The following is a 15,188-nucleotide window of genomic DNA, read 5'->3' as shown; positions in this document are numbered from 1 at the left end:
GAAAACCAACAGGAGGGAATCTGAACCCCAGGGCGTCATCCTGATTCTGGAAACTAAGACAATAAACTTAGGAAATATAAGGAGAAAGACATCTCGTTATCCATTTCACTGCTGAACACCCTTCCTGGAGGGAGGTGACTCAAAAAAAAAAAAAAGTCTGGATCCTGATTTAATTGAAAAAAGTCAGCAAGCTTTTCAGAACGATTCTGAGGGTGAGAAACTGTTTGAGACAAATGATTATAGCCTGCTAAAGTTGTTTACTCTCTTAGGAGCATATTATACTTTTGTTTTATTTGTAACCAATTCCGTTTCCACTATCCTTACTCAGTATCACTTGAAGCTGTGCTCTTGTTAATAAGCTTATTCTTGGTTTTATTATAAACTCATCTCAGTAATATTAAATAAAACGTGAGGCCTCAGCTGAACCAAAACAGGCTGGTGTGTACAATGTCTCTTTGGAGACTGCAAACTTGGCAATTTCTGTGAGTGTCCAGTGACAGGGGACCACTCTTCACAGTGACAGGGGACCACTCTTCACAGTGGGCTTGGAAGCTGGCATGCACCTAAAGTTAACCTGGCAAAGCGAAGGAGTAGAGGAGGTTGTTTGAGTGGCTAATAAACTGGTGTGACAGGGAGCTGACACCCAGTTTAGCACCAGCAAGTCTCTCTCACCGTAGCAGGGAAATAACAAGGTGACCCCAGTCCTGGGTACACCAAGAAAGCATCAGAGCTTCACTCTAAGAACTCAGGATGAGTTTGCAGAGCTCGTAAGGTACTTCTACACTGCAAAAAAAAAAAAAAAAAAATCACAGCAGCAAGTCTCAGAGCCCCAGTCAACTGATTTGGGATAGCGTTATAGGACAAGAATGTCTACACTGCTACTTTTAGCTCCATAGTGCAAGCCGAAAGCAGTTGATCCAATCTCCGAGGCAGGCTGCTTGAGGGCGAGAGAGGACTTGCAGTATAAACATACTCATAGTTAGAAAACAAAAACAAGTCAAGACAAAAACAGAGTGCCTGTAATCTGAAATCAAGTTTCACACATACTTTCAGCAACTCCTTGGAAGGGCAATCTTGGAGGAGAGTATGGAAACAGCAGACTAAAACACTGGCTCCCAAGGCTCTAGGAGAATTCACTCCAGCTCTACTACACCACAGGAAGTTATCCCTGCAATGAGTGAAACTGAATAAAACTCAGTTTCTCTCTAGCTGCATCTACACCAGAGAATTGCACTACTGTAGTTTACACTGGGATGACTGAACCTAGGCAAGCTGCAACAGTGCACCCTTCCCATCCCCCACCCACCAGCTGACTTTTTGTAAGCAAGCAGTACTTATGCATCAATAGGCAGGCAGCACTCCATGCAAGTGACTGTACATTGTAACATCTTCTCCACAGTCCTAAGACAGACTGCAGATGCCATGGAAAAATATCTGCAGTTCCAAAGACACTTCAGCTGTATCTACGCTAGGCTGTTTTGGCAAAGATCTTCCAGTGATTCAGCTCTGCCACTCCTAGCAGCAGCATACTTAGACCTTGGCCCACTGTGTCTCATCCAAAATGCCTCAGAGCAGGAATACGCAACGTGGTGGTTAAAATGCCAGTGACCAGCTGTCTACACTCGCAGTTCCACAAGTGGTGCTCTGCAGATGTAGTCTTGGGGTGGGGAAGAGGAGAGACTAACAAACCCTGGTGGGGGGAATAAACACAAATCATCCTGAGTTTTAAGACTGGAGATTATATTTTAATTTCTTTCAATTACTGTTCTAATTAGTGATAGTACTTTAAGGAAATAACCAGTCTCAGAACCTTTCAGATCAAGTTTCTTCCTCAAAGAAGTTCTGCTTGTCTGCCACCAGATACATTCGAATCATTAGCTTGACTTGCTGTAGCTCACGAAAGCTCATGCTCAAATAAATTGGTTAGTCTAAGGTGCCACAAGTACTTCTTTTCTTTTTGCGAATACAGACTAACACGGCTGTTACTCTGAAACTAATATATTGTTACCATACTAGCTAAAATAGGCTCTTTACATACAAACACAAGAGATTATTATTGTCAAATATTTTTACAGTAGACAGAACTATTGGGCAAATTTGGTTTTTATTTAAATTAGTTTTAGACTAATAGTGTCTCTTCTTAAAAAGTATCCCACAGAGCGTGGTTTGTAAAAGAAAAAAAATGTTTTTCCTACAATTTGAGTGAAGCTGAAGTATACCATTTAAAAAAGGGACTTCAACTTACATAGCATCCCATTACAGCTAACCATTATTGTTTGTACAACAGCTTCATAATGCCAGCAATGCTCTGGGAACAGTGGCTAACTGATGTTGCAGAACCAACAGAATAGCAAGTATTGCTTATGGGGTTCCAATCATAACCGCGCGTATTTTAAAATAATTTCTCCTTTTCTGCTTAGTGAGCTTATTAATGCTAAACAACACTTTAAAACTGAAGTATGAATGTTTTTAACATTTCTCCCCCACCCCAAAAGTCATGTGCACATACACACACATTATTATAGGGTTCCCAGTTCTTACTTGGCTGCCTTTTTAACTACAGAGAGAACTTTCTATAGACTTTGCAAACAGTTAAGGAAAAGACAGGTCACATTTTGGGTTAACCCAGTGAGTGACATTATCCTTCACACATCTAGCCTTATAATGGGCATTTCCCCATTTAGGACTATATGGATGGTGTTTGTGTTTGGTCCAATTGACATCTTGCTGTGGGAAGAAGTGAGATATTTAATGAACTCCTACTGCAAGAGACCAAACAGCAGATGGTAAGGAAAGCCTACAAACTGAACATTTCAAGTCCACTTAGCATTTCAAGTTCTCCAGTACCAACATTTGCATATTGATGTACACATGCCTGGGACGTTACTTACAAATTCCAATGCATGAGGAAGAGAATACATCTTACTTCCTTTAAGTGCCTGAAATTCACTGACTGACCAAAGACCAAAAAAAAAAAAAATTATATATATTCTCTCAGTATGCTTGTAAATTAATTAGTATAAATTTATAAAATAATTGTGTGCATGGTAAACTGCACATGGTTGCCCCAAGAAACATTTTCCTGGTAGTGTGCTTGAATGAAGCTCCACCCCACTCCACAAGTTTAACAAATTTAATAGAAGATATTTGCTTCTTCTTGACTCCCACTTGTAACTAGAGCTGATAAAAAAGAATGAATGTTTCATGCAGGTTTTCCTCAAGAACGTGTTTAAAATGGCAAACTGCGGCCACTGGGAGCTGTGAGCAGATAAACAAAGCGTCTTGCGGCCCACCAGGGGCTTCCCCTGAACAAGCCGCAAACTAAGTTTGGGAACCCCTGCTTTAGATGCAAGAAATGTCATATTTCTAGAATATCAAATACAATTATCTAACAGGAGGAATCATTAAAGGGATATCAACTTAAAAATCCACACAACACATCTAATTAAAAAACACTACCATTATTACAATAACCAAAAGAGTAGAGGGCAAAGTTCCTTTTGTTTACTGTGACAATTTGACTATGTTGGGTTAGTTTCACTCTTCCTCCCGCACAGACACTTACTCCTGTTTCTGTGGGTCTTTCACCCAGCAAGAAGGAAAATAAAAAACCCTTAAAAGAACAGGAAATTATAAAACCTCAAAGGGAATGAAGAGGCTAATACAGTACCTCTTCCCCTCCCCCCCAAAAAAATTTTATTTAAAATAACTAATGCAGTGTGGCAGAGAACACGTCCATAAAGAACATCCAAGAAACACAGATTTGTGTACACAAAAGAATCCAAGATCCGCAGAATAGAGAGACAAGAAGAAAATGAAAATACTTCACCTGGCCCTCAACCTAACAAGCTTCAAAGAACACCATATTTAACTTCACAAGTCTTGTATTAGTTAACCGGGTCTACAACCAGGTTCTCTACCAAACTCTAAAGCACGCTATGGCTCTTGCCATTCCTTTACCAAGGGATGTGGTATGTTTTCTGTCACTTGGGAGCCTGGATATTTTTCTGATCCAGGACTTACTAGACTTATATTATACAGGAAGAAAAGGAGTACTTGTGGCACCTTAGAGACTAACCAATTTATTTGAGCATAAGCTTTCGTGAGCTACAGCTCACTTCATCGGATGCATACTGTGGAAAGTGTAGAAGATCTTTTTATATACACACAAAGCATGAAAAAATACCTCCTCCCACCCCACTCTCCTGCTGGTAATAGCTTATCTAAAGCGATCACTCTCCTTACAATGTGTATGATAATCAAGTTGGGCCATTTCCAGCACAAATCCAGGGTTTAACAAGAACATCTGAGGAGCAGGGGGTAGGAAAAAACAAGGGGAAATAGGTTACCTTGCATAATGACTTAGCCACTCCCAGTCTCTATTCAAGCCTAAGTTAATTGAGTATGTATCAGATGAAGTGAGCTGTAGCTCACGAAAGCTTATGCTCAAATAAATTGGTTAGTCTCTAAGGTGCCACAAGTCCTCCTTTTCTTTTTGCGAATACAGACTAACACGGCTGTTACTCTGAAACCTGTCATTATACAGGAAGTCAGCCTAGATAACCACAAAGTCTTGAATTCCTTGTTTCTCCTGGATGAGGCTCTGGAGGACTAGCTAATTGTTATGTCATGATCCCACAAGCTGCTGGGAGAAGGATGGAGACTTTGCATGTTCTTGTTGACAGGGTTTGACAAGTATTTCAACTGAACGATCCATCCCTCCCCTCCCACTCAAGAGTTTTAAACACAAAATCATATCTCCCCCACCCCTCCCCCCATTTCAAATTAAGGCTGGGAAAGATGGAGATCAGGTTTGTCCTGCAATGCCGTAAGGTACAGGAGAAGTTAGACAGAGGAAGCACTGGTCTGCCAAACAATTGCAAGTGTTCATTCAACAGAGAGTTTGTGAATTGCTGGTCCAACAGGTAGCTAGTACTTTATATTGTTTAAATCTCTGTGACCCCAATCCTATGATGATCTATACATGTGCTTAATCACAGTGCATAAAGTTATGCATATGCTTACATGATCACATTTTCATAGATGCCTTAGGGAGTTAGGTTCCCAATTATTAAGGGTGGGATTCATAGGTGGGGGAATTTAGGTGCCTACAGGATTAAGCAGTAGCTGATATTTTGTAAATGCCACCTTTTACATACCAACATTTAGATACCATTGGCATTCATAAAAATCCTTTTAGCTATTGCTTAATTCTGTAGGCACCCAGGCACTTTAGGCACCAAATTTCCAGTTAAGAGTCCCAGAAGCACTTGCGTTTCAGCAGCTAGGCACATGCACAGCCGCCCAAGTCCTGAGATCACCAAGCAGAGAGGGCTGACCCTGTTCAAGCACCTAACTCTACGAGAGGATTCACAACTGTGAACCCTGAAGGCAGGGAGATATCTCCCTCTGGCCTGGAGTTAATTGCCTAACTCACTTTGAGGGGAGGAGCTTACACAATAATACCCGTCTCCCAGCCAATAGGAAATGTTGAGTTTAGGTGCTCCCCACTGAGCATGTTGGCTTTTGTTAATCCCTTTCTTAGATCCTCTCTCCCCATACATTGCATAGTGAGCCCGGGTGCCTAACTCAGGATTAAGAATTCCAGTAGGTGCTGCAATGCCTAAATCCCCCTTAGGCTGCTATAAAAAAAGCCCAGTCTAGCTTTATCTAGAGGAAAGGAGCCTAAGTATACTTTTTAATCATCTGCTTTATATTGTCTAGTAGATTTCAGCTATTGCAAGTACTAGATATAATTAGGTATCACAGGGTTACTGAAGTCTTCTTACTTTTATATAAACTGTCCATTCACAGAGAGACATGATTTTAAAGACTGACTATATTACCACACATTAACATTTCCTAAACCACGTCATTCAATAGCCTAAAATTATATATTTGGGAGTAGGAGACACTTGAAAAGTTATATACTAAAAACAAGACTCTCTAGTTGCTGTCCGATGGCAGAGAAATCTAAGGCATAAAGATAACGTACATTACTCTAAAACAAAAACAGTTCAAAGATACATCAACAGTTTGTTAGTAGTTTCAGGACATCCCAGAGCACTTTACCATCACACTGTAACACTGCTAGGTGCAGCTGTTATTTTTCTGTTCAAAAATTGTATTGCCCATATAGGAAATACAAAACCAAGCTAGTTAATAACCTCTGATTCAGCCTTTATATCCAAAACTTATTTCTATGGATGATATGTACTCATTTCACTACAGAAATCATACCAATATTTTGTTTTGAGCCACAACTATATAAGAGGTGAAATTCAATATAAAAAACCCCCAACTTGAGTTGAGGATACTGTCATCTGCAGAAAAGAGACTCACTCCTCTCCAAAGACTGTTCACCTACTGTTGTTATAGGAACACACAAAAGTAAAAGTAGATTTCATCATTCACTTATGTATTGGACAACACTTCCCTGTTTAGCCAACTTCCCCTTTTGTTGTTAATGTGAGTACTTCACACACACTAACTGGAAAGAGGACAGTGTTGTAAAAACAATAGGAAAGTATGATTTTAAAGACACAGTAAAGCAGATGTAACACCTGAAAACACTGCCTCCATTAACTAAAGGAGGGAGGGAGAAATAGGAAAGTACAAAAACTTTTACAATTATTTTCCCTTCTGTGATATCTTTTTGGTTTTTGCTGGTTCACTACAAAAAATGTATCATTCTGCACTGTCAAAAATGCTATGGATTGCAATAAAGCTTCTAGAATCTATGGTATCTTCACTGAAACAGAATTCCCAAAAAGGATTTGTTTAACAGGGGAGGGGAATGCCTGTCCCCAACCAAAACAGCCTGGAAAAAGTACTGCTGGGGACATTCTGCAGCCAAAAAAATAAGAACTCCATGCACAATATTTTAAAATTCTGCAAATCGTATTTGTCATATAAATGTAGAGGCTCCAGCATGGCATTGGGGAGCACAGGACACTGGCTGCACAGAGGTGGGAGATCACTGTGCAGCTTCTTTCCCCCCCATAGGACACAGACTCTGCAGCGAGGCTTGCACCCAATCCACACACAGCTCAAGGACCAGGCCTGCCCCAGAAACACCCCAGGGCCCTGCCCCTCCATGCCAGGTGCTCCAGGTGTGGGAAGGCAGGATCTAAGCGTGGAGAGGCTAAGTGTGGGGGGATCCAGGTGTGCGTTGAGGGCAATCTGGGTGCTGATGGCTCAGGGATCCGGGTGTGGGGGGGACCTGAATGCACAGGGGCTTGTTGGGGGGGGTGGGGAGGGTTCTGGGGGCAACCGTAAGGGGACTCTGCAGGGGGGTCCAGCTGAATGTTGTTGGGGGTCTGTGTGGGGGGGGTATAGAGCTCAGCAGGGGGATCTGGATGTGGGGGGAGTGGGGCTCATTGCAGTGGGGATCCAGGTGCAACTGGCTGGGGCTTGGTGAAGTGGGAATCTGGGTGTGGGTGGCTTCCAAGTCACGGGTGAGGCTCAGCAGGAGGATCTGGGTATGAGGGGATCTGGATGCACGGGGGTTGGGTGGATGAGGGAGCAGCTCCCTGTACACAAATCCCTGAGCCAGGAGGTGCGATGGATGCAGAAAGCGGGGAGCAGGGCTAAGTGTGCAGAGCTTCCTGCAGCTGGGGGAGAAATCTGGGGGTGGGTCTTACCCAGCCCTGGATGCCGTGCAGGGGAAGACAAAGTCCAGTCCTCCCCAGCCCAGCCGGGATTATCAACTGAACCCAGCGCAACATAGGAGCAACCAGCCAGGTATTCCCCAGTCCCCCACCCCACCCCTACTTCTCTGACAGCTGCCCAAAACATACTTCTGGGGAGGGTCGCATGACCGCTCTTGTGGCTTCCCTTTGCTTCCCTGTCAGAAAGTCATTTTTCTGCACGGAAGCAAAGAAAACTGCAGGGGATATAAATTATGCGCCTGCACAGTGGCGCAGAATTCCCCCAGGAGTAAAAAAGGACGCATTCAAAAACAACTAAAAAAAAATTTATTTTAAATAAATATTGTCAGAGTAATTAATAAATAGCAAGATAATCCAGTGTTTACTTGCCTCTTTACAAAGCTATCTACAGACTTAGACTGGCACTCAAAGTTCACTACAGCACTCTCCAAAAGCGAAACGTATCACCCACCTAACTTACCAAATAAAGTGAATACTTTTATTGAATTTTGGCTCAAACCCGCCTCCCCATCCCTCAACTGACCAGTCCATGACTGAAGTCAGTAGTTAAAATCTGATCCCCAGCCCACTTTTATCACTAATTACTGCAAGGAATTCTGCACACCACCATCTGACAAGAAATTCAGGAATAGCTTATAAAATCATAATAATCATGTTGGATATGTGTCCCTCTACTTTGTGTTGACCCAGAAAAAAATCAGCAGGTTATTGCCTGTTACCCCATTTTAAATAAGAGAAAAATGCTACTTTTAGCATTTCACTGACAAGTCATAATAGACTACATAATGAAATGCCACAGGTCAGATTTTCAGGACCTCCCATTTTACAGTAATGTCTCCTCCCCAAAGCAACCTCAGAATGCCTAATATGGATAGGAAGTTTTTTAACAAAAAATCTAGTTTTTAGTAAGAACAGATTTAAAAAATTAAGATGATGTTTTAAAAAAGTGAACGGTACAGAGTTTAAGTGTAGAAGTTTCTGGTTATCAGGGAATAAAGTACAGATTATCAAGGGGTGCAAAATTCGGTTTAAGATCGGATGGCGTAAGGAATACATAATCTGCAATATCCCAATTAGGGGTAAAAGATTAACGGGTCAAAGTACAGGCACTGCGCTATGAGAGTATGTTGTTCACATAATGGCTATGTTCAGGTGTGGAGTATAATGAGTCGATACGACGATGAGAATGGATTGACCCTCATTTGGTGAGATTTAATGTTCAGTGAGTTTATGGTTCTAGTTCATATGGTTCAACGGACAAGTACATGCATAAATCAACCCCAAAGACTGAAGTCATCATGCTAAAGCACAGCATGTAAGCCACGAATGCACACCCCCACCAACTCCCTTCCCATAGCACCATAACAAAGGGATAAACAACTAAAAACAAAACCTGAGTCTTTTCTAGCTTTGCTACCCCTGTCATTTGCAAGAGGCCGACAATGCACATTTCCAAACCAGGCCTCCGAATCCGGGCACTTCCTTGTTTCGTTTCTCCATATCATATTGTTGTACTTCCCTCCAACCCTCCCAAACAAAAATACCTCATTTTGCCTCGCTTTATTTCCACACTAGGCCAAGCATTACCTTGGCCGGATCCCATTTCCCACCAGGATAATGGCAGAAAAATAAAAATAACCTCGCCAAGAGAAAGTCACCCAACCAAGGGACAGAAAAAGGTCACGCACGCGGCAAAGAAATGCTTAATAGCAGCGACATCCTTCCCCCAGACACACACACTTTCCAGTGACAATCCACTAATTTGCATTAACACTCTAGGCTGCCGAAGAAGAGCTGCACTAGGTGCGTTGCTAGGCTGGCCGCCGATGCCGAGCGGACTTTGTATTTTTTTTCCTCGGGATCGCGGAGATGAATTGTGCAGAGAGCGACAGGAAAGGGGTTGCATGGCGCGTCACGAGGGGACTGCGCGCCCAGAGTGGCGGACGCCTCTGCATGCCCGGGGAGAGGCGGGGAAGCTCCGCACGTACGGGGAGGCAGGGGGAACCTGCGTGCCTGAAGGGAGAGGGCAGTTGCACACATAAAGGACGAGGGGGGTTACCACAGGGGGCCCTAAACCGTGGGGGAGGGGGCCCACAGGAGACTTGCAGGCGGGGGGGGGGGTCAGGGAGCAACCTACACGCCGGGAGAGCAGCCGGATGCCTGCGGGGAGCTGGGGGGGAAATCAGCTGCCTGCCTGGAAGGAGAAGGGGGTGCAGGGTGGGGGAGCTCTGGGAGGAAGGAGCGCGAGGATTTGGGGAGGGAAGCGCTCGCATGCGGCCGCTGGCGGATGGGCAGAGCGTGGCGGCGGCTGGAGCCGCAGGAGGGCCTGCGGCAAGGAGCGGGCCGGGGCCGGCTCCCCCTCGCCCGCTGTCTGACCGGGCAGAGGCGGGGCGGTGCAAGGGGGACGCGGGGGGGGGGGGGCGCTAGCAAGTGGGGACGGGGGGCGCTGACCTGGGGCGCTGAGCAGGAAGTCCAGGGTGCTGTGTCGCGCTGCTGCTGCTGCCATGGCGAGGCAGAGCCCTGTGCCATGCCTGGTGGCGGCGGCCGCTGCTGCGCTGCGAGTGCCACTGCCAGAGCCTGCCTCTGGGGGTGTGTGTGTGTGTCTGTCTGTCTGTCTGCGCGGGGCTGCGGCGCTGCCGCCTGTGCGCCGGGCTGTGGGAGCGCAGGGGGCGGGACCGCCAGCGCCGCCCAGCCCAGGCTGCGGGGAGCGCAACCGCGGCGGCCTCCGGAGGCGAGGCTGTGCGGCAGGCGGGCTGCAGAGGCCGAACCGGGGAGGCGGGGGGGGGTGTCTCCGCCTTCCCCCTTCCCCGCCGCCCGCGGGTCAGGGAGGCACGGGGGTAGTAATTACACAGCAAACCAACCCTGGGGCCCAGCCCAGCCAATATCCCTTCTCCCTCTTCCAGGCCCCTGGAGAGCCCACACTGTGCCAGCAGCGGGAGAGGGGAAGAGTGAGCGCAATACGTTGGTTCCTTGGGTTGTAAGCCCAGCAGGGAAGGAAGAACGGCCATACTGGGTCCGAGCAAAGGTCCATCTAGCCCAGTATCCAGTCTTTGGCCAGTGCCCCGGGGGAATGAACAGAACAGGCAATCCTCACATGATCCATCCCCTGTCGTCCAGGCCCAGCATCAGGCAGTCAGAGGTTCAGGGACACCGTAAGAACCTATAACGATCTTTTTGTTGTGCTTGTTCAGGGCTCAGCCCATGACTGGGGCGCCTACCTACAACTGCACTGCAAAACAAATGCTTCTAATAGTTTTGTGCGTCTCCTTTGCCGCCCTGAGCCTCGCTTTGGAACTTGATGGATTCTAGAGTTGGGCCCTTCCCAAACCTTCAGTTGTGTTTGGAGCAGACAGATGCCGCCCCTGCTGCCAAAACAAAAATACACCCCCAGAGTTCTCCCATGGACTTGTTTCACAGAAGTACCTCAGAGTGCCCTGTGATCTTCCAGCATTAACTTCATTGCCTAGCAGGGAGGCTGCTGTCACTCTCCTTCAGAACACTTAAGAAAGGCTGCTGTAAGGAAACTTCAAATCTCTGAATAAAATGAAAATTGCAAGATGAGATGCTGCATGTCACAAACAGCAAATGAAAGAGGCAACATATAAACAATGGGTGGTAGGACAAATTTTAGTTTAAGCAGCTGTGGCTGGTGTGACATCCAGAAACGTATCATTTTGTGGCATCAGGGTTACCAAAAACTTCACTGGAACATGCAACCAGACCATATAGAGGCCAAGAAGACACGTGTGATGGACTAGCTAGCCCGTTGAGGCAAGCTCTGCCCATCGTTTAGCAGCTATCCCTAGCTTTACCAATGAGCTGGCATTAGTTCATTAGTGACCCCACTGGGTATAATGGGGCTTAATTAGAAAGCCTGACCCCAGCAGTGATGGTGAAGCAGGGTGAGTACTACTCAAATAGAGCTGGGAACTCAGAAGAAAGGAGGACCCTAGAGAGAGAAACAAGGGGAGTTCCCCTCCAGGAAGAGTCTGAGGCAGTCAAGCTGAATCACCCATAGGGGATAGGATAGGCTTGGCTCAGGGAAGAGGGGGAAGAACAATGAGCTAGGGCCTAAAAGTACCAGGAAGCTCCTCAGAGGTAAACTGCTAAGAGTCCCTAGCAAAGGGAAACGGGGGTAACCCTGTTCAAGGGTGTCTCTAGAGGGGCCAAGAAGCAAAAGATTTCATGAGAGTTTGAGATGAGCAGAAGTTTGGACATTTTGAACTTAAATTGGACCTTTAGTTACCCTAGAAGGAGAGTGAATTATTACGTGACTGGGCCGGAGGGCTGAGCCACAGAAGAGTGGTGGTTATAGTTCATGTAGGTACCAGTGACATAGGGAAAGGTAGAAGAGAGGTCCTGGAGGTCAAATGTAGGTTATTAGGTAAGAGATTAAAGTCCAGGACCTCCATGATAGCATTCTCAAATGCTTTCAATTCCATATGCGGTTCTGCCTGTCTAACTGGCTCTGCAGGGTCTCACTGGATGAGATAATGATGTTAGAAGGAGAGATTAAGGCTTACTAGGAACTAGGGGACCTTTTGGGAAAGAAGGAGCCTATGTAGAAGAGATGGGCTCCACCTAAACCAAAATGGAACCAGATTGCTGGCATGTAAAATTAAAAAGGTTGTAGAGGAGTGCTTAAACTAGTGGCTGGGGAAAGCTGACAGGTGCAGAGGAGCACACAGTTCAGACACACACATCCTTTAGGTCAGTGGTCTCCAAATTTTTGATCGTGTACCCCATCAGTAAAAAATTTGAGCACGCACCCCCAATATATGTATAAATTATATACATGTACTATTATGTAAATTATAAAACATACACAAAAATAGAAAAAACGATGAGCTAAAGATGAATATTTTTAAAATAATTTTATTTATTAATGGTACAAAAAACTTTTGCTCTCACTTAAAAAAAATAATTTTAGTAAAAAGAAAAGGAGTACTTGTGGCACCTTAGTGAGCTCACGAAAGCTTATGCTCAAATTTGTTATTCTCTAAGGTGCCACAAGTACTCCTTTTCTTTTTGCGAATACAGACTAACATGGCCACTACTCTGAAACCAATCATTTTAGTGAGAGCAATGCGATTGAATAGGCTTTATTATTTTTGCAAATCTGGGTTTAACACTTTGCGATGCAGCGGGCGCTCAGGGTGGGGTGCGGGGTGTGGGAGGGCGCTCAGGGCTGGGGGAGGCAGGAGGTGCAGAGCACTTACCTGGGGCAGCTCCTGTTTGCTGCAGGGGTTTGCGGGTGGCTCTGCATAGCGCAGCCCCACCCCCATGGCCACGATTCTGGGAGCTGCCCCCCCGGCAGGCAGGGCACCCGGAACGCAGGGCCTTTAGGGCCCTGGGCTAAGGGGGCCCGGCCTGCAGCTCTAAAGCCCCGCTCGGCACGCGGCCCAGCGAGCACGGGCCGGGGGACTCAGGAGGAGCAGGGGCAGCCAGCGGCTGGAGAGAAGCGGTCGGCTTTGAAGGGGAAAGCGCCGCTTCTTTCCGGCAGCTGGCTCCGCGGCTGCCCCTGCTCCTCCACGGGCCGGAGGACTCAGGGCCGCCCCCACCGCCTCTGGCGGCGATCCTCCTGCTGTGCCCCCCAATCGGTCATCTGGCGCACCCCGCTTTGGAGACCACTGCTTTAGGTGAGGATTTATTAAAAGGGATACTCTATCCTAGTAAAAAAGGAGAAGATAGGAGTGGATACATTCAGATAGGAACTGGAAGGAAACAAATAAAAAGAGTCCCATTCAATTATATTTCATGAAAGCAGACAACTAAATGTTGACAAATTTTGTAAGTGCGTATATACAAATAATAGAAGTCTAAATGCTAAGATTTATGAACTTGAATGCCTGGTATTAAATGAGGATATTGACATAATAGGCATCACAGAAACTTGGTGGAATTATGATAATCAATGGGACACAGTAATATTAGAGTATAAAATATATAGGAATGACAAAGTAGGTTGTGCTGGTGCAGGAGTGACAGAAAGCACAGAATCAAATATAGTAAAAATCTGAAATGAATCAAAAAGTACGTGGAATCTCTGTATAGAAATTCCATGCTTGAACAATAAAAATATAGCAGTAGGAATATACTACTGACCACCTGCTCAGGATGGTGATGGTGACTGTGAAATGCTCAGGGAGATTGGAGAGGCTACAAAAACAGAAAGTTGATCTCCATATTGATTGGGTTCACGTCACCTCAGAATGGGATGCAGAGAAAATTTCTAGACACCATTAACGACTGCTTGGAGCAGTTTGTCCTGCAACCCACAAGGGGAGAGGCAATTCCTGATTTAGCCTTAAGTGGAACACAGGACCTGGCCCAAGAAGTAAATATAGCTGACCTGCTTGATACTAGTGACCATAAAGAAACTAAATTTAACATTCTTCTAGGGGGGAAAATACCAAAGAAACCCACCACAGTAGAATTTAACTTCCAAAAGGGGAACTACACAAAAACGAGGAAGCTAGTTAAACAGAAATTAAAAAGAACAGCACAAAGGGGAAGTGCCTTTAAGTTGCTTGGAAACTATTTAAAAAAAGTTATTTATTTGGGGTATACATTTAGTTTGAACCTCTTATGGTTTTTTAAAAGCCACCATGGCTTAACAATAGTGTAAAAGAGGTGGTTGGCAGCAAAAAGGCATCCTTTTAAAACTGGAAGTCAAATCTTACTGAGAAAACAGAAAGGAGAATAAACTCTGGCAAGGTAAGTGTAAAAGTATAATTAGGCAGGCGAAAAAAGAATTTGAAGAGCAACTAGCAGAAGACACAACTAAACAGCAAAAATAAATAAATCAGAAGCAGGAAGCCTGCCAAACAGTGAGTGTGGCCACTGGACAATCAAGGTGCTAAAGGAGCACTCAAGGAAGATAAGTTTCAGAGTAACAGCGGTGTTAGTCTGTATTCGCAAAAAGAAAAGGAGTACTTGTGGCACCTTAGAGACTAACCAATTTATTTGAGCATAAGCTTTCGTGAGCTACAGCTCACTTCATCGGATGCATACTGTGCAAATGTTTCCAAAGTATGCATCTGATGAAGTGAGCTGTAGCTCACGAAAGCTTATGCTCAGATAAATTGGTTAGTCTCTAAGGTGCCACAAGGAAGATAAGGTCATTCCAGAAAAGCTAAATGAAATCTTTGTATAAATCTTCATTGCAGAGGATGTGAGGGAGATTCCCCACACCTGAGCCATTCTTTTTAGGTGACAAATTTGAGGAATTGTCCCAGTTTGAGGTGTCAGTAGAGGAAGTTTTGGAACAAATTGGTAAATTAAACAGTAATATGTCACCAGGACTAGATGGTATTCACCCAAGTTCTGAAGGAACTCAAATATGAAATTGCAGAACTACTAAGTGTGGTATATAACCTATCACTTAAATCAGACTCTGTACCAGATGACCGATAGATTAGCCAATGTGATGCCAATTTAAAAAAAAAAAAAACCCAAAAGGCAATCCTGGCAATTGTACACTGCCATGCCAAATTTCAAGTACTAAGCAAATTGGTT

At 45.0% G+C, this 15,188-nt stretch overlaps 1 protein-coding gene across 2 annotated transcripts in view; it reads right to left on the bottom strand.

Moving 5' to 3' along the window:
- SMS (spermine synthase) overlaps positions 1 to 10,331 on the bottom strand; it is a 77,805-nt gene extending 67,474 nt beyond the window's left edge. The window contains exon 1 of one of the 2 annotated variants that reach the window (XM_048862942.2): positions 10,122 to 10,331. In XM_048862942.2, coding sequence (XP_048718899.1) covers positions 10,122 to 10,176 — 55 coding nt within the window. In that variant the 5' untranslated portion in view covers positions 10,177 to 10,331. Of the gene's footprint in view, positions 1 to 9,358; positions 9,405 to 10,121 lie in introns of those variants that run through there. The other variant, XM_048862952.2, reaches the window with a different exon arrangement.
- Between the last annotated feature and the right edge of the window lie 4,857 nt (positions 10,332 to 15,188).

This window comes from Caretta caretta, chromosome 1 (assembly GCF_965140235.1).
Source record: "Caretta caretta isolate rCarCar2 chromosome 1, rCarCar1.hap1, whole genome shotgun sequence".
NCBI lineage: Eukaryota > Metazoa > Chordata > Testudines > Cheloniidae > Caretta > Caretta caretta.
This window is presented reverse-complemented; position numbering and strand designations above follow the sequence as displayed.